Source organism: Polychytrium aggregatum (genome assembly GCF_025602895.1).
Source record: "Polychytrium aggregatum strain JEL109 chromosome Unknown BJ171scaffold_35, whole genome shotgun sequence".
Classification (NCBI taxonomy): domain Eukaryota; kingdom Fungi; phylum Chytridiomycota; class Chytridiomycetes; order Polychytriales; genus Polychytrium; species Polychytrium aggregatum.
Genome location: NW_026516237.1, coordinates 334,486 through 356,121, shown reverse-complemented (window position 1 = coordinate 356,121; position 21,636 = coordinate 334,486). Strand labels below are relative to the sequence as shown.

Here is a 21,636-nt window from a genome sequence, read left to right as displayed (position 1 = left end):
ATGCCTCGAACTGGATCTGGGTCATGGCCTCGACGGTGGCCTGGATCTTGTCGCGGAGAGCGGGATTGAGACAACAGCCATCCATCGTCTGCTTGAAGCAGCTGAACTGAGGGGCGGATGACCTTCCATCCACGAGTGGGACGACGGAGCTCTTGAGGGGCCGGTATTTGGGACATTTGCTGGTGTTGCAACGTTCGTGATCGGTGCCATCGCACTGGCGACATCGCTTGCCGGTACTCGAGGAAGTAGATGGACCAGGCTCGGTGGGATCGACATCCATTGGATCTGCAGAAGCAGTGGTGGTGAGCAACGGAGCAACAGACGAACAAGCATGCGTGGGGTCAGAATACGAACCAGAGACAGGCTCCGACTGTGACTTGGCTTTCTTGGGCCTGGGTGGCCGAGGCTGGCCATCACCGGCACCCTTAAGCTTCGGAGGCATGGGGACAGAGAATGCTGGATGCCTGCCAGTGGTACTGGTCAGAGCAGAGACTTTTTTATCGTACAATAGCGCGATGATCCGATCAAGGCGAGATGAGGGAAGAAAGCAGCAGGACGAAGATGTGGCATTTATACCCGAGAGCAGGAGCCCGTCTGCGCGGGCTGGTTGGGGAAGTGACCCTGTTCAAAAATCGCCGAGAGGTTCAAGCCAGGGATGTGAGCGTGAGAATGGCGGCGTGATTGGGGAGCTCAACTCCAAATTGGAGGAACTCAACCCCAAATCGGTGGGGACTCAACTCCAAAGAAGTTCTCGATGGGATTGAAGTCGGGTGAGGCAGGTGGGGTGAAGATCACTGACCATCCTCGGCGCTCGATGCAGTCCAGGACAGCCCTTGTCTTGTGCATGCTGACATTGTCCATCACAACCACAGAGTCGTCTGGGAAGGTCGCTCGCTCAAAGAACTCGACCATCGAGTGTGTCTTGAATGATGTGGGGATGTACATGCGATGCAGCACACCAGAGTGGTTGATGGCAAATGCAGCCGAGACAGACTTGTGTTTCATGTGATTGCGCTGGCGAAGCGGAGCACCCTTCGGCGAGTATCCGTAGAGAGGGAAAATGGATCTCCTGATCCCTGTCTCGTCGACAAAAACGAATCGTCGTGGGTCGATGGAGCGGACCTGGTCCCTGAACTGTGCCACTCGCTCATCCAGTCGCTTGGACTTGTAGAGGTGTGTTGCCCTCTTGTGTGAGAGACCTGCTCGGTGGATGGCAGTGTGGCAGAGTGTGAGTGATACTTTCCTCTGGAGGATGGACTCGAGCTTGCATCGCAACACAGGCCCAGTCTGGAACGGGTCCTGTTCAATCAGGGTGCGAATGACTGGAGATGCCTGCTCGAAGAAAGTGGATCTGCGAGCTGGGACCCGGGATGGGTCATCCAGCTTGCATCCTCGGTGCCATCGATGGATGGTGCTCTTGGACACACTGAAGATGGAGGCGACCTTACGCAGGCTATGGATGAGGGCGTAGCATCGCAATGCGGCGGTGCGAAAGTCGGATGTGTGGCGAATGGTCATGGCCAGCGCGCGATAACATTGGGTAACAAAATATTCGATGAATGGTCAAAAACCCGGGTGTCCCGTTTTTTATTGGATTGCCTGTAAACAAAACACGAAACAATGGCCGACCAGGACCGAAAAACAATGACCATGCGGCCTGTGAACCGCCGGGCTTCATGTCCATGTTTGGTGCAGCGGCCATATGCACACGGTCTCATTTTGTCCTTCGCGGGCTGCATTGATGGCTCATTGGATTCGTCGAGCGATCAGCTGAACAGTCGCAGAGAGGCCGCTGTGGTAGCCTCCCTCGACAATCTCTCGCTCCTTTTCCTCGAGATATTCGATGCTTAGACCAGCAAAATCCCCACGCAGGGTTGCAGTGTCCATGCACATTTCGGGCTCGCGCGGGCCGCCGGTACCACGGCCAATATTGTTTGGGGTGTAGGCCTCCAGGATGACAACACCCTGGGGCTTGAGAGCTCGCTCGGCGTCATGATGGACCCGTTTACGGATGTCGGCGGGCAGATGGCACCAGATCGAGACAATCGCGTCCCATTCACCCTCTCCGAGATTGTAGATGGCCAGATCGCCAAACTCGGTGGTGATCAGGGACGATAGCCCGAGTTGCTGAGCCCACTCGTCCGTCTTGGCGAGACCGACCCGGGAAAAGTCGACGCAGTGAACCGAGTGGCCTTGCTGAGCCAGATAGATTGCGTTGCGGCCTTCGCCCTCGGCGAGCGAAAGGATCTTGGAGTTGGGCTTGAGGCGGCGAGCTGCTTCGACAAGGAAGTCGTTTGGGGCGCGGCCGTAGGCGAATCCAGCATTGGGCTGGAAGCGCTCGTCCCAGAAGGAGGCGGTAGTGCTCATGTTGCGGAGGAGGGCGTCTGTTGAGATGGTGACGACGACGCGGAATGCAGGGTCTTTTCAATCGGTTGGCTCGGCAGAGCATGTCCCAGTCCCTTGGGATCCGATGGCCGCTTGTGACAAATCCAGGCTGTTTGGCTGGGGTCAACTCGCCGTGGCGGGCATGGCGGTCGTGGGCAAACCGCGTCGCCATGGCCAAGCGAGAGAGAGGCGGCTGAGCGACAACCAGATCCGAGAATGCGATTTTCTGTCAGCACCGACCGGCACCCAGGATCTCTTTGCCGACACCTCCCCCGATCGTGTTAGCTTCCCTTGTGGGGCATGGTCGGCTTGCGAGACAACATCCTACCGGAGAGGTGAGCCAATAATATGCGGAGCGCTGATGACAACCGATTGGAGTGGGACCCGTTTCCGTGGATACGGGGATCTCAATGCCGCAGCCGGGACCTCCTCGCTTGAGAGTATATCGCCATAGGAAGCTGTCAAATCGACGAGGCTTTCCCCGCCGATTGAGCACCGCGCATCTGCCAAACTCCCTCCATATTCCATCCGCACGAGCGGCAGTTTGGCTGATAGTGGTGATCCACGGACGATGCAGTCCCAGCGGGGCCAGTTTGGTGCAGAACCATATTCCATCAGCAATGTGGTTGATGAAAATAGCCAGATAGTATGCTTGTGTAACACCAAGCAATGCGGCCGCATGGCCAAATGGATAAGGCGCTTGACTACGAATCAAGAGATTCCAGGTTCGACCCCTGGTGTGGTCGTTTGTTTTTTGTTTTTTGTTTCCCGTCTTCCTCGCTTTCTCTCCACACTCTCCTCATCCAACTCTCCGGACGGTTGTCCATTCGACCATCTGGATTTCACCGCGTTGTTAAACCCTCACTCCACCTTCGTAGCCTCCTTCTTCGCCCTGCTCTCGATCTTGGTATACTTCACACCTGCACCATCATGATCTCTGTTTCGTCGGCGATACTGCTGTTTGTCATCCTTCCTGCGCTTTCGCTCTATGGCTATCTTGTCATGCTCCCCTCGCCACCGCTATTCGCCTCGGTTTGCTCCCCTTCGGATCCACATTCACTTGCTCACCAGAGGTCTTCAACCTCGCCCAACGAACCTCGTGCGTCGCAGCAATCTAATGGCTATGCGTCGGCCTCTCCCTATCCTCGCGTTCTTGTGGTTGTCGCTCATCCGGACGACGAATGCATGTTCTTTGGCCCTACCATCACGGCCCTGACATCGTCCAACGCCGACAAGGTCTTCCTGCTTTGCCTCAGCAGCGGTAATTCATCGCACGATCCCGCACAAAGCGAGTTTATGCGACGTTTGACCTATTGCCGATTCCTGTTGAGTCAAGCAATTGAGTCAATTTTGGAAGGCTGGATGATTTGATCGGCTTGCTCGAATCACTCCCGCCTCATAGAAACAGCATATAGATATACCTGGCTGCACAGTTTGGCCGCTCAGCTAGCTTAGATGCTCCTCTCTCCCTCGGCACCATTCGTGGTGGTCCCCTCCACGCCGGGCCGACACAGGCAACTACGATGGTCTCGGGTCGATCCGCAAGAAGGAGCTGGTGGATTCAGCTTCCGAGCTTGGCATCAGTCCAAGCCATGTCACCGTGCTAGAAGATAGGTTTGTTGCGTTCTGCTGGGCTGAATGCTGGACTTGCTCCGTTGCTTGGATCGCCATGGTCGCATGGCTCGTTCGGCCGTTGCGTTTGCCGAGGCAGATGGGGCCCGTCCAAGGGCATCCAGGTCAACGAGCGACCACATACCGCCTCTCAATGGCGACACTGTGATGAGGCCATTTCAGCCTAATAGTTTCTTTGTATCCCGTTGGTGTTGTAACGATCATGGTCAGTCGCATACAAGATCATCCACATGATATGTGGGACGCTGACATCGTTGCTGAGGCGATCCGGCTACAGGTCTCGCACCATAACATTGACGTTGTGAGTATGCTGCCTACAACGATGCTGCCTACAACCATGCTGTTCGATGGACGGGCCATCCAAGTTACTTCGTGAGCGCTGTCGTCGACGGATTCGATTCACACTGATGACCGACTAACCATGACACCCATCGATGAAATTCATACAATGTTGATCACGGATTCAACAATGACCCCAACCAATGAACTGGCATGCCAACCTATGCCGGTCGACTGCCGCTTCGCACACATAGATCGTCACATTCGACCAATTCGGAATCACCAACCATCCCAACCACCGATCTGCTTTCCATGGCGTGCGGTAAGCAAACTCGGCTTCAAACAGTATAATGACGAGGATACCAAGCTGCGGCGTGCTTTGGCCATGCCGGTACCGATGGCCGGACTCGCATCTCCACCGTTGCGTGCGAGATGCATGGCTGTCACTGCATGCCAGTGCGAGTCGCAAGATCAGCCGTTTGGTGCTTGGAGTCTGGGCTGAAATACCCATGCCATATACTCTGTATCGACCGACTAATCGCGACGTCGGCTGCATTTTTCGGCACCACTACCCGCATGAATCTAGCAAGCTGATCAGGTCCGGTGCAGTCCCAGACCCAACCTCAGACCAAGCTCAAGCAACCACTGCTTCATCTGTCTTGGCATTTTCCCTTGACTCGATCTCTCTGGCGCGGAAGTACACTTCTGTCTTGGACTTGATTCCGACTACTCTGCTGGCTTGGCTCAGATCGCAACCGCAAATCTCGACTGACGAGGGGCCCAACAGCCGATACAGCGGGCAGCCGCTTGTAGTTGTAGCACCACCGTGGCACGTACAGAAGGGATTTCGAGCCATGTTTCGGCATCGCAGTCAGTTGGTTTGGTTCCGATACCTGTATCTGGCCTCGTCGCGGTACATGTTGATCAACGAACTGCATCAAATCAAATGATCAAAGTGCCATTGGGGCGATATCTATGCATTTAATACAACGGACAGCCTTCAGCCATCGCGACTGTGAACAATGGGCGCCGCAGATACCGCTCGCTTGAGTTGCTTCACCAATCCGTTGTCGTCTACAAGGCTCACCAGGATATTGCCCGGTCCATCTATCCATGGCAACACATCCGCTCACAGATGAGGGGATTGTTTAGTCGCTCCAGACGACTGGTCGCATAGGCACGGTTGTATCAGGGTATGGAAGACAGTCAAAGGGTGACAGTCAAATTGCCTTCGCCTCTGCACAGCGTTTCAGTTGACCGTCACATGGGATCTGAAGCTCCAATCGATCAGCCGCAACGCTGCCACAGGTCGTTCGTACGTTACATGGACTCTGGTCGATGCACCTCGCAGGCACTACCTCTGCTCAGCTCGACCTGGTATGCCGCTCCTTTATTCCTCGCCACAAGCGACAAACTAGCATCCTGTTGTGAACCAGAGAGTCATTTTCTCCGATTGTGGCGGTCTCTAGGGCTGCATTTCATGCATAATCTGTTTGATGCATCAGCCACTCCAGCGACGGAGTTGGTTCATTTGTGCGATTAAAATAAATTGGAAGGCGACGGTGCCGATGAATAGGCTGTGAAAGAATGGGATGACAATCCAATCCGAATGGCTCATGGAAGCGAAAGAATGGAGAGAAAGCGAGGAAGACGGAAAACAAAAACAAAAAGAAACGACCACACCAGGGGTCGAACCTGGAATCTCTTGATTCGTAGTCAAGCGCCTTATCCATTTGGCCATGCGGCCGTTGATGAAGAGCTCGAAAAAAGACATCATGATTTTTACAATATCAATATCAATATCAATACGAGGAAATGCTGCACAACCCTGTAGAACTTTGCTGGTGGCAAGACGAGAGACAAAGGCTGGTGCGGTAAATCTCATTTGCATTGACCAGGATTTCAGCCGTTCTCGAGGACATTGTCGAGGCGTACTTGGGTGGGGACAGCAGCCTTCGCCCAGTCGAACCAACAAACCTCTCAAACACCCAACACTCACCCAACAATCGGAAATCACCGGTGACCGGCTGGTGAGAGTGCAGGGTAACCGAATGACAGAGCTCGATACAATTGATAGGGTCGCCTCTTTCCTCTCGGCTAATGCTCCACCGACCTGGCGACCAAAGCCACTGCGAACGACGCAAGATGTAATAGTTGGACATCCAAGCTACAAGCACATACAATTGGAACTGAGCCACCGATATGGAAATTGTGTTATTATATGTAATATGACTGACGGGGTCAAAACAATAACAGGCTCTACAAATAAAATAAAAATATCACGCAGACTCGACGGTGGCATCGAGATCACGAGGGCCAGCTGAAGAAAAAGATGGATGAGGCCGAGTGGGTCTACATCCAGGGCATACCCAAGTCTGGCTACAGGTCGGTCAGACAGCATTGATCATCCTGTATGGGGTGGCGACTCTGTTGCCAAGCCATTTGCCGGTGTACGGGTTCCTGTTGCGCAGGACAGCTGCGATCGCTTCGGTTTTCTTCTCCTCGCTGGCCTCAGAGCGAATCTTGTCGAGCAGAGCGAGCTTCTTGGCAGTGTTGTCCTGGTTGGCTGCAATCTTGGCGGCGGTGAGTCCTTTCTTGACAGCCTCGGAGAAGGACTTGGGTTTGGCGACAGCCCCGGCCCCTTCGGCGAGTGCCTTTATGGCGTTCTCGGTCTTCTCGGCGAGGACATGCATGCTGGCAACGGCTTCTTCGAGCAGAGCCTTGAGACGTTGCACAGGGGTCTCACTGTCATCGTTGATTTGCTCGGCCTGCTTGAGGATGTTCTTTGCCTTTCCGAGGGGTTCCTCGACGTCGGGGATGCGGAGTCTGTCCTCCGGGTCGGTCTCCACCGGGGCCCGGTCTGCGCACACGCGGTTGACAATCGTCTTGATGTTGGTGATCAGGTGCTTTATGTCCAAGATTTCTCTGGAAACTCGATCCTTGCGGGTCATGAGTCCCCAGAAGCTCAGCGGGTCGTAACATTTTCCGCATTTTTCCACGCGGTGGGTGGTGTCGGGGCTGCGGATGATGCGGGTGCACATGATGACCTGGTTGGTGTTGTCAATTTGCCACTTGGAGATTCCATGGGCTTCCACGCAATTCGGGCAGCGGACGCTGCTGGCCAGGATGGCCATCGCGAAGCGGAAGCGGCGGTAGGTGATGTGGTTCGTGGGGATGCTGCTGAAGTCCGAGTCGTTAAGGGTATTGTTCTTGATTTTCTCGATAATAGTCAAGGCCCATGCCTTCTCCTTCTCCACGGAGCGTGGGTTGGGGAGGCTGGGCGAGTCACCGTAGAGATCGTGGATGAGTTGGTTGAAATCGAGTTCAGGTGGGTGATGCTTGTCGTGTTCGGGTTGGGGGAGGTCGGTTTCGGGGTTGGTGGTGTCTTCAGGCGCCTTTCGCTTCTTGACAGCGATATTGCCATCCTTGCTGGGTGTCTGGGGATGGGTAGCGTCGTTAGTGGCTCTGTTAGTTCTGGTGTCGGCGGCAGCGGTGACGATCTGGGCTCCAGGTTGTCCTGGGGGAGGGATGGGCTGGGGAGGCTCGGCTGGTTGGTTGTTCTGATTTTTTCTGGGTCTCAAGGTCATTCCTGAGGGTCCTGGGTCCATTTCCATGTCCCCAGGGTCCTGGTGATGGTTGCGGGTCATAAAGAAGGAGGGATTGGTGGTTTGGGGTGTGTGATTCTCGTTTGGTGCTGTAAAGAGCTCGGTATGCTCTGGATCGCAAATAGTGAGACTCCCATCATCGCATGGTTGGTCCAGTGGTAGAATTGCCGCCTGCCACGCGGCAGACCCGGGTTCGATTCCCGGACCATGCATTTTGCGTGCACACAGCGATGTTGGTTTGGTTTTGCCTTGTCGGCTCGATCCTGTAGGCTCGATCCTGCTCTTCCTTGACGATTTCCTGGTCGCGTGACCCTACTCAGACAGCAGCAGCCGACAGCCACTGCTGTATCGGGATTGCTGGCGCGCGCTGTGTTGCCGGCTTTCCCAAAGCGGCTGTTGATGGGAACACAGCGGGCAGGCAGTTGTTGTGTGGCGGAAGCGGTTTGTATCACAAATGGTCGCACCGGCCGCACACACACAGACGGGCATGGTACAGAGACTGTGCGCTGTTGGGAACGGCACAAGCAAGGAGACTGCAGACCAGACACGGACGCAGTCACAATCGACACAGATTGTGGCGCCATCGGCCGCCAGGCACACAGCACACGCGGCCGTCCGTTTTTAGCAGGTCGGCTTGCTTTCCTGCCAGCTTGTCAGCTTGCCAGCTTGGCCTTCGCTGATTCCCACATCGCCCGTGGTCTTGATCTGTCTTTCCGCCTTGGCCTGCCTGCCAACTTCCTCCTGTCCAATCCAGCATCGATCCAACCCGTCTTCGCTCAGCTCGGCTCGGCCATCGACATCCCTCTCCTGGACCATCTCTGATTCGCCCGTCCTGGAAATGAACACCCCGAGGCGGCCCTCCGTCCCCAACGTCAACTCGCCCCTCTTTCGGCGCCCCAGCGCCAAGTTCGCCTCGGCCGAGGCCGCCAAGTTGGCGGGCGGCTCCAAGGCGATGGGCGACAAGAGGATATCCATGGCTGCCCTTCTATCGCTCGCCTCCGAGAACGATGCCGAGGTCGATGATGCCCTGACCAAAGGTGCCTTTCCTGCTCCTTTGGCTCCGATGCTGGTGCATCCCTCTCCTCGCTGGCGTGCGGGTTGCGGCGGCCTGCTTGGGCCTGTATCTTCCCAATCCTCGCTGACCACGATTGCGCTGCACCCTGAACGTCACTAGCCCAGCGCAAGCTCCGTGAGCTGAAAGGTCGCATCTCGTCTCAGTCCAAGCGAAACTTTTTGCTCGAGCGAGATGTTCGCTATCTCGATAGCCGCATTGCCCTCCTGATTCAAAACCGGATGGCCTTGGATGAGGTGCGTCAAGAGCTTCTTGCGGGCATCAAGAGGTTGTCTGTGACGGGAGGCCCTCTCATTCCTGTGGCCACATTGCCATGGAGCGCAGTGAGCGAGCGCTCGTCTGTGGGGGGCAATCAGGCTTGATCCCAGACGTGCTCCCCTTGCGCTCCCCCCCATGAATCGCCGCCGCTCTGTGCTTGTCTCTGCCGGTCGCCGCCAGAGCCTTTGATTTACCGCTTGTGATGGCTGTTGTACTCATGCGCACCCATCCCACGTGGCCATCTCTGTTCGATCCATGTATCTGGGCCAACGGTCGTATCCACAACAGCAACAAGAAGTTGCCAGCGCCTTGGAAGAAGCTGAGGCTGTCGAAGGAAGTCTTCCCGATGACCGCCGCCGCCAGGTAGCCCTCGGCTCCGATAGACTCTGGATGGAATGCGTTGATACGTATATGCTGACTCGATCTCTCCGTTCTCTCCCCAGCTCTACGGCAACCTCTTCTTCCTTCTGCAGTCCGAGCCTCGGCACATTGCTGTCCTGGCTCGATTGGTCAGTCTCTCGGAGATTGACACTCTTCTCCAGACCGTCATGTTCACTATCTACGGAAACCAGTATGAATCGCGTGAAGAGTTTCTGCTGCTCAGCATGTTTCAGGTTGGTTCCGCTCCTGACTATCCAACATCCGTTTGGTGCAGTGGCTTGGTTCGTCTCTCGGCCGGCCTTCTCTGCAACTGGGCGGCAACGCCGACTTGCCGCTCCCCTCACACGCTTTCTCTTTGGCCATGCCACCTTCGCTCATCGGGGCGCGCATTGACTCCATTTCATACTTGATCAATCGTTGGCCCGACACTGGTGATTCGTGCGTCCACCACGTAGAATGTCCTTGCTCACCAATTCGAGACCGCTGCCGACTTTGGTAACCTCATGCGTGCCAACACTCCTGTCTCGCGCATGATGACCACATACACACGGTAGGCATCATCCTCTGCCAGACGTAGTTGTCTGTCTCATTTGTCCGTATCGCTATAATCCTGTGCTGTAATGTCTTGGACCTCCTCTCAATCTTCACCGCCCCGAGCCATGCATTCATCATCACTGCTTTGAAATGGGTGCAACAGCAACGCATCAAATTCAACTCTGTTTTTGTCATGGATGCTGTTCGTATGCTAATTCTGTTGACTCACTGCGGTTGGATATCAAACCGACGTATATCGGCGCTCTTCATCTTCTCTTTGCAAGGCGCGGCCCTGGTCAAACTTATCTGAAAACTGTTCTCTCGGAGCGTATCAACCACGTCATCGAGTCGGTCGGGCTTGACCTCGAAATCAACCCTCTCAAGGTTTACGAGCAAATGATCATCGATATCGAGACCACCACCGGCGAGCCTTGCAACCTCCCCCGAGGTCTCACCATGGAAGCCGCTGCGGCAAACCCCGATGTCAAGGCCATTCTTGCTCCAAGACACAAGACCCTCACGGATGTCGCCAACTCGTTCCTGGCGACCATCATCGACTCGATCGAGCAGGTGCCCTATGGTATCCGCTGGATTTGCAAGCAGATCAAGTCGCTGACCAAGGTGCGCCGTTGCGATAGACGCTCTGCTCCCTCGGTGCTTCTGCGCTGATGTTTTGACCACCGTCTTGTAATGTCTCAGCCCATCCACTGACTCGGTGTCGACTCGGTACCTCTGCTTGCCTGCTCCAGAGAAAATTCCCTGATGCTACCGATGAAAACCTTTGCACGCTCATCGGCGGCTTTTTCATGCTGCGTTTCGTCAACCCCTCGATCGTCACTCCTCAAGCATACATGCTCGTCGAGAGCACCCCCCAGAAGCACCCCCGCCGCACCCTGACTCTTGTTGCCAAGATGCTCCAGAACGTAGCGAACAAGGCCACGTATTCCAAGGAGCCCTACATGCTCGAGCTGAATCCTTTTGTGGAAGAGAACCGCGCCAGCATCAACAAGTTCCTCCTGGATCTGTGTGACGTGCCCGACTTTTTCGAGGCCTTGGAGGTGGGTCTCGCTTGCCAGCGTGCAGAGACCGAAAGAGTGACCAACCTCGGGGGTGCTCTCTCTTCCACTCCCTGAGCTGGGAGAGGGGCAATGCTACTACATTTTGCATTTTGCATTTTGCATTTTGCATTTTGCATTTTGCATTTTGCATTTTGCATTTTGCATTTTGCATTTTGCGTTTTGCCACACAGTTCCCTCCTTTATCGAGTCGATTCGACAAAAGCGAAGCAGGTTTCTGACGCCTGTCCTGTCTTGTTGCACAGATGGAGCAGTACATTGCCCTTTCGAAAAAGGAAATCCAGCTCCACATCAACTTGAATGAAATCTACAACACTCATGCGCTCCTGCTGCAACATCTTGATGCCTTGGTACGATCCTGATCAGTCGCAGAGACACCGATATCATATGCGCCAGTAGCCCAACTGAGCGCATCGCCGCGGCCTGTTCAATGCACCACACTCGCCCAGTCAAACTCACTGTCGCGTACGCCTCTCGCTCTCTCTCTTGCAGGCCCCAAACCCTAAGCACCACCTCCGGGTCTGTTTGGAAGATCTGGGCCCTGCTCCTGCTCAGGTCTCACGCAGCGAGAACAAATCAATTATTCTGCCTCTCTTCAGCCGCTGGGAGACGCCCATCAATGATACGCTCTCGACCCTGGGCGACGGCGAGCTTACCCAGACGGATCTCATCTATATGGACACCAAGGCGCACTTTGTGCACATCCTCCGTACCCTGCCCAACCTCATCCACATGCCTGGATTTACTCTTCTCAAGGCCGCCGACAACGCTGCCTCGTCCAGAGACCAGACGCTGATGAAGAAGGGCCTGAAGGCACGCGAGCTGCTGCGTCAGCTCGAGGAACTTGGCGTGATCGACCCCAAGGATGGCCACAAGCTCATTATTGAGGAGATCAAGCAGGAGCTCGAGCACCTCGGTAACCTGCGCGAAACCATCAACAAGGAAATCGGCAGTCTGGAGATTGTCTTCAAGACCATCTTGGACCACAACAACTACCTGCGAAACCAGCTCGAGAGCTACAAGACCTATCTCCAGAACGTGCGCATGCAGAGTGGCATCCAGAAAACGGCCAAGCCCTCGGTCCAAGGCCCGATCACAATCTCACACACCCAGCTCGAGAAGGACGGCGTCATTGTCGAGAGCAACATTCCCGAAAACAGGTGCGTCCTCCGAGGCGTAGCAGTCGCTGTGCCGGTGCTGACGGGCACGGACGGGTGCTTTTTTGAGTCGGTGCCGAGCAACTGAGTCGGCGAGCGCAATGTGCCCATTTGCATGGTTGGCCGCGAAAGAGGGTCCTGGGATTCTTGCTGGAACGTAGATTGCTTGACCCTCAATGACCAATGACCGTCCTAATCTTGCTGATGATCGCAACCACCACCCGCAGACGCTCGCAAATCTTCTTCAACATCATCTCGCCAGTGTCCGGGACGTTCGTCATCACCCTCAACTTTAAGGGACGTACCACACCGATTCTCGAGATGGATTTGAAGCTCGATGATCTGCTGGAGAAGCAGAAAATGGGCGTCGAGCTCCTCGATCTCGAGTACGTCCAGCTCAGCGTGAACAAGATCCTTGTGCTGATTCGAAAGAACTTCCTGAAAGGAAGCAAATAGACCCGCTTGGCGTGATGTCTCTTCTTTTGGACCAAGCTGATCTGCTTGGTGTCGCTGCCCGCCCTTGTCTCTGACACACACCGCCCGCGCTCCTCCTACTCCGCCGACGACGACGCCCCACCCACTTTTCTCGTCCTTCTCTTTGCTCAATCGTTCCTCACTCATAGCTGTATTCCATTGCTTCCAATTCTTGAAACTAGCTCCTCCGCCTCCTTTTCCTCCTCCTCCCCTTGCCGGCGCTGTCTTGACTGCAGCGCGCTCACATCCAAACAGGACAACCTGTTTTTGAGATCGATGGCCGCATTCGTTCTGGATCCTGAATACAGGCGTTCCAATACAACAAAAAACGGGACACTCTGAATTTTGGTCGTTGATCAAATGGCTTGTTGCTTCAAAGCATCGTGCGCCGGCCATGGCCATTCTGTGATGCGGTGCTACGCCATCATCCACAGCCTGAGAAACGCTGCCTCCATATTCAGTCTGTCCAAGAGCACCATTCACCGCTGGCACTCCGAGGTGATCTGTTGAATTGCATGTGTCTCCATTGGACGCAAGCTCATCACATGCGACATGTCCATGGAACGGGCAGTATCCCGTTTTCTGAATAGAGTGCACATAGTTGTCCACTCGTGACGCCGCGCATGGCATCAATGCGGGCAAGTTGGTCAGTGCAACAGGCCCGCCGCGAGCCACGCACCTTCTGCCACAACCTCTCGATCGCTTCCCATCAATGAGCCGCCCACGTTGGCCCCGCTTCTGTTGAGCGAGCCGAGTTTCATGCCAGTTCATGCCAGTTCATGCCAGTTCATGCCCACGTGCCGACTGGCAATCAGCCGACACGGCGCCGCACGTGAAAGGATAGCGAATTCACGTGTGCTTCCAAACTCCGTCAGACCAAGCGGACCAGGCGAGGCGAGACGACTTGGTCGACCGGCCGACCGTCCCTGGGCCACCCCTGCATTCCTCCCCGGCCGCTGCCTCCTGCTCCTCCTGCTCCTCCTTGGCTTTGCTGGTTCCAGCAGACGTACCGACAGCCTCATCCGCTGTCGCAGCCTGATCTGGCGATCGATCCAAAATCATCCGATTGACATTCGCCCAGCAAGCCGCTCGCAGATCCAGCCGCGGATTCTTGCCTGCATCCTTCATTTCCCGCTATTGACTTCTACAGAGCCGCCTCCACGACAGTGTATCTGTTCACGGATCCAGCCACATACGCATCCAGCCCCCAGATTGCCCTTGCCATGCTCGACCATATTCTCGGCCGGCCTTCGCCTGGCCTCAAGCGGCTCGAAGTACTTATCCTTGCTTCGCTGACGTGAGTGCCTCAAGGGCATTGCTGCTTTGTCTTCTTGGCTGCAGAAGCTACTATCCTGCTTGCGACGATGCTTTGGCTATCCGCAACATCATCATACCCCGACCACCTCGGCTCATCTCAACCCATCGCTTCACATTCACTCGATCGGGCCACGATGCCCGTCTCCAATTCTGACCACAGATTCGCCGCACTGAAACAGAGCCCCTCGTGGCCTGTTTTGGATAAAATCAATAAGCGACTCGGTATGTATAAACGCCGCGATTAACGCCCGGATTCGGTTCACACCATCCGGCATATGCATATTTGCTATTGTCGTAGACTCGCTTGATTTCTCACCCATACCATTTGTCCGTCTCAGCACGGTTCCCACCCTGGAAGATTGTTCTCGGGACGCTCTTTGCACTTTACCTGCTGAACCACACCTTCCTGCTGTGCTTTCTGAATGGTAAGCCCAACAACTCGTCGAGCTCTCGTGCATTGGAGAAGGATTGACGGCAGGCGGCATCTTCCGGATTCTCCGAATCGGCTATCTCACATCCATCCCTTGCACTGCCCACTTCCTCGGTCTCTTCCCACTTTCGATGGCACTTTGATCCAAAATGCAAAAAATCTGTGCAATTCGTCGTCGTCTCCAAACGCTTCTCTCAGCCCCGGAGCCCTTGGCGAGAATGGTGCGTGTCTCACTCGCCCTTGCCACTCAGCCTGACACCACAATTGGCAGCCAACTGCATCAAGTCCGCCTCATCCCATCGGCTACTGATCCTCCATTTGCACCTCCCTTGCTCTTCCAGTATACCCGCAACTTTTATCGGGCCACCTGGGTCCTGACCTGTCTGGATGCAGGATTTCTCACGGCCATGAAGATCCCATTCAAGCCCCTCCGCGATTTCTGTTCGGTTGCGTTCTCGGCCATGTACATGTTCTTCCCTGACGCTGCTGACGAAAAGGTACGCGATCCAAAGGCTCTTGCAATGCTGCTCCGATGCCACAAAAGCTCTTACGCTTGGTCGGTGGCAGCAGCGGCAGCGCGCCGTCGCTTGACCTGAGGGCGACCAGCTGCACCCCCAGTTGCGCGGCGCTGACAGTTTCCTGTTTCAACACATTGCACTTGCCATTCGTACAATCGTCCCGCGTGCCATTCCATCCTCGAAATCCATGCGTGTCGTAGGTCCGCAAGTTCCGAGCGCTGTGTAGTGTCGAGATGATGCGAACCTCGTGGGAAAAATCCCTCAACCCGATCCTCCGGCTCCTGGCCTATCCCCAGCGTGGATATTTGCCCATCCGCAGAGACATTACCATCCCCCGACCCACTCCGCCGTCCGTGAGCTCGTTCCCGGGCACCAAATTGGGCCCGATCACGGTGCGTCTTTACTTTGACGGAGCGCCCGAGGAACTCAAGAAATGTACTTCGCTGATCTTGCAAGTCCCTGGAGGCGGGTTCGTTTCGATGGGACCCAAATGCCATGACGATTATGTCTCGGTGTGGGCACGCAAAACCAAGATTCCCGTTGTCAGCATCGACTACGGCAAGGCACCGGGATCTCCTTATCCCTGGGCCCTGGAGGAGTGCTTCGATGCCTATAGAACGATTACCGAGTCCAACGGCGAAATTGTCGGCCTGGAGGGCTGGTTCGAGGTCGACGGGAACGGAAAGAGGGGAAAGATGAAGCCACCCATCAAGGTGATGATTGTTGGCGACTCGGCGTAAGTGTCCCCACTCAGCTCGGCGTTTGCTACCTCGGCAGGTGAATCCAGTTTAATTTACTAATCTTGTCCACATCCCTGTGCACTTCCGCTCAAAACCACGGGGCATCAACATCTCTCCAGAGGTGGAAACCTGGCTGCCTCTGTGGTCATCAAGTGCCTCGAAAGCAAGGACATTCCTGTCCGTCCGCCCTCGGGACTCATTCTCATCTATCCGTGCCTCAGCTTTGATCTGGCCTGCTGGATGCCGCAGGAGCAGCTTGGTCTCATCCGCGCAGAGTCCAAAATGTCACTCTCGATGCAGTCGTTGGTTCAGGCCAAGGAAACCATGGACGCTTTCTCGCCCTTGGCTGTGCCGCCAGCCCCCAAGCGTATCGATGTTTTCAGCAACAAGGTCCAGCAGAGCCGCACCAGTCTGTGGCGGTCCCTGTGGCGATCACAACCCCGCAAGCAGCATGCCATGGTGCCAAAGTCACTCTCGATGACTTCTCGAATGTCATACTTTACCGATCGGCTGTTGGCCCCTGAGAGTAAGTTGGCCCCTCCTGCGCAAGCGCATCCCTTCCTTCGTACCAGCGAGTACCTGGACGAGCCGATGATACCCACAACTGCTTGAGCATAGTCGTCGGCACTGCCCTTGCAGCCGAGACTGATCCATCATTGTCCCCCCAATTGCGACAGTGATGCGAGCCATGGCTCTGATGTACCTCGGAGGCTCCCCGAGCCCGCCCAACTTTGATGAAGACTACTATCTGAGTCCGATCGTGGCTCCGGACTCGATCCTGGCTCGCTTCCCGAAGACCTTCTTGATCTGCGGTGAAAAGGATCCGTTCGTCGATGACACTGTGATCTTTGGCGGGCGGCTGCGACAGGCCAAGCAGAAGGCCCGCAAGGAGTGGGAGTCGGTCAAAACCCGCCTCGGCGATCTGGTGGTCAATGCTGGCAGACCGCATGCCCATTCCAAGACTGCAACAGGCCGGGCTCCTGCATCCACAGGATCGTCCGAGTCGTCCGAGTCTTCTGGCAAGGTCGGCCGCACTTTCGAGCGTGTGGGCTTGAATGGCGACGATGACGAGGACGAGGACAGCGACGACGACTCGTTGCCGCAGACCAAGATCCTGCTTGGCGACCTTGAGATCGACATTGAAGAGTTCCAGAATCACATCTTCAGCAAAGACCCCGGTGACATGGTCAAGACCAAGATCCTGGACGGCATGTCGCATGCCTTCCTGTTGATGATGTCGTTCCTTCCGGAGGCCCGACAGATTGCGGAGCTGACAGCTGGCTGGATCTCGGAGATCATCGATGGCGGCGACGCCGAGGTCGCGGGCATCACATCCTTTGAGGCCTCCAACCTGACCCATATGATGATGGAGGACATTGAGCAGCAGAGCTCGCAGGAGCGCCAGGGGACGCAGAAGCCATCTGTCCAAGGCAAAGCCGCCCGCAAGCCCCAGGGTCTGGAGGAGGTCAGCGAGAAGCAGATCTTGGAGCGACAGCGAATGCAGCTGGCCAAGACGCATCTCAAATAAGAGGACGAAGCGGCCTGCAGTCATGTCGGCTGTTTGGGACATGCGGACTGCTCGAGACATGTCGCCGATTCTCCTCCTGCTCACCCCGCAATGATGAGGGTCCCCATGCGAGTGACCCAGAATAAATGGCAACATCTGCATCGTGCCGATCAATCACAGTGCGCTTGGTCGACCGATGCAACGCTGTTCTGGGCCCAGGCGCAGCGCCGCCCGATATCACAGACAGCAGGCGGCGGCGTCCCTGGGCTCTGCGGCGGGTGGCTCCTCCTCTGTCGAACAACCAGATCCGCCTGAAGCCCTGGGATCTGCCAAAACCCGCTCCCGACCACCCCGGGATCGCCCCGGCGCTCTGGGACGGACAATGGGCCTCTGGCCTTGCTGATTGGGGTCGCTGGGCCGGCTTGCGACTCTTCCGCAAGGCCTGCTCCAGGATGCTCCGGCGGATATATCAGAACACCTCTCCCCCTCGTCGGGCTGCCCTCCCGCACATTGCAAGCGCTCCCGGATAGGATCGCCTCCTGCCCGGCTCTCTCATCGGCTTGCTCCTCAGATCCACCGCGACATGCCCATCGTCTACATCACCCGGCGAGAGTCGTTTTCGGCCGCCCACCGGCTGCATGCGCCGGCTCTATCCGACGAAGAGAACCAGCGCATCTTTGGCAAATGCAATCACATCCACGGCCACGGTCACAACTACGACGGTGAGGACCCAGGCGGATGCACCTCAATCGCATCGTACTGCACGGGTCGCTGCATAGCTGGTTGGTGGTGGAGCCAGCCGAGGCTCTGAGAAATCGACATCCGCACCACACGCACGCTTCGGCCCGAGCTGCTGTTTTCTGACACTCTCCTCTGGCGATCCTTTGGCAGTTGAGGTCACCGTCAAGGGCATGGTGAGTATAGGTCTCTCGGCGGGAGACCAGCCCGCACCCTCATGGATTGCCATTTGCTTGCTGCTTGTTTGCCTCGTCCTCCCTGCAACCAGTTGCTCATGAACAACGACTTCCGATGCTTTCTGTCCGACGCCTCTCCCAGGTCGATCCGCTCACCGGCATGGTGATGAACATCACTGATCTCAAAATCGCCATGAAAGATGTTCTGAAGGACCTCGATCACCGTCATCTGGTACGAGCACCCTCCGCTTCGGGTCTCGTTTTCCTCCGCTGAGTGCTTGATCCTCCAGGCTGTTGGTGCTCCGATCTCATCTATCGCCTCGCAAGCTGGGGCTGATCCATTCGATTCTTGCTGCTTCAGGATATGGATGTCTTGTATTTCAAGACCCGGCCAAGGTGTGTTGACGGGAGCCGCAGAGGGAGGACGACGCACTGGGGCGATCGGCAGTCGCTGGAGGACATTGACGGCATTCATGTCGCCGACCTTTCGCATCGCTGCATCTTCTCGCAGCTGCCGATTGTTCTTGGAGTAGCCTCTCGGTGCTGTTGCAGCCAATTGCTCTGCATTTTGTCGCTCGGCTAGCCGCTGGAGCCGAAATCCCGTCGCACATTTGCTCACAATTGCACTTGCTCGCTGTCCACCGCCTTCTAGTACGGCCGAAAACATTGCCATATACATTTGGGAGATGCTCGAGCCAAGGATTCCGGCGCAGGCGCATCTCCATGAAGTCCGGGTCGAGGAAACCCGGAACAACACTGCCATCTATCGAGGGGAGCACCAGCTATGAGTGTTTGCCGACGAACTGAACCATTCACTGCCCAGCACCCCCCCCCCAAGTTCCAAATCTGACACAGTTGATGCAGGCCGCAGCCCCCCATCAGAACACTGCCCTCGCTGAGGGCGACCCTGGGCTCTCTGCAGCAATAGCGGACCGGATACACGGATTCCGTTCGGTGAAATCATGGCCGCGGCTGTGCGATGGTTCCGTGTTGTTGCTGGTGTCGATCGGCTGGTATACCGAGATCCTTGTACCGGCTGTATTGATGTGAAATTGACTGAAGGTGTGTTTGGACACCAACACTGATGGCGACCCTGCACAGGCTGGCGGATCGAGTCACTGAATTGCAGCGCACCGTTTCGGGGATCGAGGATCCGGAAGAAAGCCATGGCCATGCAAAGGGGTGTATTCAAACTTCAATATAGTCAGTCCAGAAAAGGAACGGAACAGTCCCTGCTTTTCTCTGAGAAGGCCGACTGTGTGATCCACCATGTGTCCAAATATGCCATTGGAGACACATCGAATGCAGACGGCCTCTTGATCATCGAACCCCTTCGCTTTGCTTGCGTCTTTGCTTGCGTCTTGGCCGGCTTGCTCTCTTCAGGAACATGGCCCGCCAGTGGCTTCGTTTGCCGTCGGGATCCAAGCATCGCCGGCTTTTTGGCGGCATGTTGCCGCGATGGCCGCCGATATACATACCTGGGTCGCTCTCGGCCCGGCTGCGTCGGCAGGCTGGTTCAACAGCAGCAGCAGCAGCTCAAAATGATGCGCTCCTCGTCCCGGCTGCAGAGCCATATCTACCTCCTCTTGCTGGTGCTGCTCTGCTGCCCGCTGGCGCTATCGCTCACCTTTCCAGTCGACTCGGTCGGTCGACCCACCAAAGATGCCATCCAAACCTTCTACCTGGACCCGCAGCAGCTCTGGTACAACCGTGATTTTTACATGCGGGGACGCAAGGAACTGCTCTCTGCAATCCACCGAGTCGTCCGCCGCTCGATCCAGTCCATTTTCGATCAGCGCGTCTACTCGGTCGTCAACAACTCCATTCTGGCCCCGTCCAACAGTCCGCACGATTTCTACTCCCTCGCCCGGTACTTCTGGCCAAACGTCTCGGATCCGACGGGAAGATACATCCGTTACGATGGATATGTCAACCCCGAGGTCTGGCTGTCGTCGGATCCGCCCTATCTGAAGCTGGTCATCAACGATGTCTTCGACACCGGACTGGCTTACTTCTTTACCGGCAACACCTCTTATGCCGCCCAGGGCTGTCGTCGCCTGGCCGCATGGTTTGTCAACAACAGCACGAGAATGAACCCCAACATGAACTACGAGAACTGGGTCATTGGAACGCAGCAAATCAAGCTCACAGGAAGTAGCGGTGGTTTGCTCGGTAGGGTCGCTTGGGCCGTGGAAGCTGACTGTCGATACTGGTCATCCGTTGGCTACTCTGTTGTCTTGATCCTCCCTTTGGGTCAGTTCTTCTGCCGGTCTGGGCTCCATAACTGTGCATATTTGATGTCGCTCGGTAACTGACTCTTGGTTTTGGCCTTCTTTACACCCACACCCGCTCCCCCGGTCGGCTCGATGGCCTGCTCTGTTGCACCGACTGCCAGACTACTCAAACGTCTACATGCTCATTGACGGCTTCCAGCTGCTGCGGACGGCCCCAGAAACCACTTGCGCGCAGGTGATCGATCCCTTTATTCACTGGCAAAGCAGCTTCCTCGACTGGCTGCAGTCCTCCCCCCGAGGCAACGTTACAAAGCATCAGCTCAACAATCAAGGCACTTGGTACGATGTGCAAGTGGTATCGCTCATGCTCCTCATGAACCGGACCGCTGCAGTCGAGCACTATATCCAGACATACACATTTCCACGCATCCTTGCACAAATCATGGACGATGGCTCGCAGCCTTTGGAGATGCAGCGTCCCACGAGCTGGTACTATTCTGGCTTCAACCTCCAGGGCTTGTTTGTCTTGGGACAGCTCATGCGCTCCACCAACCTCAGTCTATTTGACTTCAAGCGTTCCCCGGGCACTCCTCCGCTGGTGCTGGTGGCACTGAACCACCTGACGACCTATGCCCTCGTCAACGGGACGGGCTGGCCGGCTGCCAACTCGGGTGACTTCAATCCAGCCACCGTCATTTCGCTCCTCAAGCAAGCCTACGTTATTTACAAGGACAGCAGCCTGATCAAAGCCGCCAATCAACTCCAGCAAAAGCCCCAGATCTGGAACCCGATGCGGCTTTGGTCGCCATATGCCTCGTTCGACAACCCAACCAAGAGCAGCGCTCGGGCCCGTGGTACCCGTGGAGTATGCTCCAAGTGGACGTATGCCGTGGCTTTGGCCGTCTTGTATTGCATTTTACTTGGCTGAAATGGCGCCGATGTACGGCTCCAAGTGCGTGGTGTCCTGTCATTTGAATGACAGGACACCGACGATGAGCTACGACGAACTTGCTTGTGCACGTCGAGTGTGTCGAATGCCGCGCTTGGGGTACAGCATCGGTCGGCCGGTTCGAGCACCGTGAATCGAGTTCTCAAGAGACCCAGCCATCGACGGATCTTCGAC

At 56.0% G+C, this 21,636-nt stretch overlaps 7 protein-coding genes and 3 non-coding genes across 10 annotated transcripts; 8 read left to right on the top strand and 2 right to left on the bottom strand.

Annotated features, from left to right (window-relative positions):
• Window positions 1-1,551: 1,551 nt before the first annotated feature.
• BJ171DRAFT_516268 (SAM domain-containing protein) lies at window positions 1,552-2,631 on the bottom strand. The gene has a single exon (XM_053112021.1). It carries the CDS (start codon window positions 2,365-2,367, stop codon window positions 1,747-1,749), a length of 621 nt encoding a protein of 206 aa, XP_052964091.1. The 5' UTR covers window positions 2,368-2,631; the 3' UTR covers window positions 1,552-1,746.
• Window positions 2,632-3,058: 427 nt separating this feature from the next.
• On the top strand, window positions 3,059-3,131 carry BJ171DRAFT_t229. Its single transcript has one exon. It is a non-coding gene; the product is annotated as a tRNA-Arg (tRNA).
• A 39-nt stretch (window positions 3,132-3,170) lies between these two features.
• BJ171DRAFT_516264 (putative deacetylase LmbE-like domain-containing protein) lies at window positions 3,171-5,310 on the top strand. Its single transcript, XM_053112020.1, has 5 exons — window positions 3,171-3,646; window positions 3,900-3,999; window positions 4,228-4,318; window positions 4,551-4,618; window positions 4,883-5,310. Exons 1-5 carry the CDS (start codon window positions 3,316-3,318, stop codon window positions 5,244-5,246), a joined length of 954 nt encoding a protein of 317 aa, XP_052964090.1. The 5' UTR covers window positions 3,171-3,315; the 3' UTR covers window positions 5,247-5,310.
• Window positions 5,311-5,970: 660 nt separating this feature from the next.
• BJ171DRAFT_t228 lies at window positions 5,971-6,043 on the bottom strand. Its single transcript has one exon. It is a non-coding gene; the product is annotated as a tRNA-Arg (tRNA).
• Window positions 6,044-6,486: 443 nt separating this feature from the next.
• On the top strand, window positions 6,487-7,974 carry BJ171DRAFT_516258 (uncharacterized protein). Its single transcript, XM_053112019.1, has 2 exons — window positions 6,487-7,137; window positions 7,200-7,974. The coding sequence occupies exons 1-2, from the start codon at window positions 6,955-6,957 to the stop codon at window positions 7,887-7,889; spliced, it is 873 nt and encodes a 290-aa protein (XP_052964089.1). The 5' UTR covers window positions 6,487-6,954; the 3' UTR covers window positions 7,890-7,974.
• Window positions 7,975-8,042: 68 nt separating this feature from the next.
• On the top strand, window positions 8,043-8,113 carry BJ171DRAFT_t230. The gene has a single exon. It is a non-coding gene; the product is annotated as a tRNA-Gly (tRNA).
• Window positions 8,114-8,591: 478 nt separating this feature from the next.
• BJ171DRAFT_516256 (Rho GTPase activation protein) lies at window positions 8,592-13,184 on the top strand. Its single transcript, XM_053112018.1, has 10 exons — window positions 8,592-8,938; window positions 9,076-9,209; window positions 9,520-9,594; window positions 9,675-9,845; window positions 10,068-10,162; window positions 10,431-10,767; window positions 10,896-11,204; window positions 11,468-11,572; window positions 11,715-12,382; window positions 12,607-13,184. Exons 1-10 carry the CDS (start codon window positions 8,740-8,742, stop codon window positions 12,833-12,835), a joined length of 2,322 nt encoding a protein of 773 aa, XP_052964088.1. The 5' UTR covers window positions 8,592-8,739; the 3' UTR covers window positions 12,836-13,184.
• A 790-nt stretch (window positions 13,185-13,974) lies between these two features.
• Window positions 13,975-17,618, top strand: BJ171DRAFT_601354 (Alpha/Beta hydrolase protein). The gene is made up of 8 exons (XM_053115085.1): window positions 13,975-14,150; window positions 14,331-14,392; window positions 14,509-14,595; window positions 14,799-14,821; window positions 14,942-15,097; window positions 15,319-15,854; window positions 15,978-16,384; window positions 16,536-17,618. Exons 1-8 carry the CDS (start codon window positions 14,077-14,079, stop codon window positions 17,384-17,386), a joined length of 2,196 nt encoding a protein of 731 aa, XP_052964087.1. The 5' UTR covers window positions 13,975-14,076; the 3' UTR covers window positions 17,387-17,618.
• BJ171DRAFT_516254 (6-pyruvoyl tetrahydrobiopterin synthase-like protein) lies at window positions 17,619-19,548 on the top strand. Its single transcript, XM_053112017.1, has 5 exons — window positions 17,619-18,087; window positions 18,257-18,279; window positions 18,422-18,511; window positions 18,641-18,675; window positions 18,932-19,548. Exons 1-5 carry the CDS (start codon window positions 17,949-17,951, stop codon window positions 19,065-19,067), a joined length of 423 nt encoding a protein of 140 aa, XP_052964086.1. The 5' UTR covers window positions 17,619-17,948; the 3' UTR covers window positions 19,068-19,548.
• A 67-nt stretch (window positions 19,549-19,615) lies between these two features.
• BJ171DRAFT_570039 (alginate lyase-domain-containing protein) lies at window positions 19,616-21,441 on the top strand (the record flags this gene model as incomplete). Its single annotated transcript, XM_053113606.1, has 2 exons — window positions 19,616-20,451; window positions 20,675-21,441. Exons 1-2 carry the CDS (start codon window positions 19,821-19,823, stop codon window positions 21,439-21,441), a joined length of 1,398 nt encoding a protein of 465 aa, XP_052964085.1. The 5' UTR covers window positions 19,616-19,820.
• Window positions 21,442-21,636: the final 195 nt, after the last annotated feature.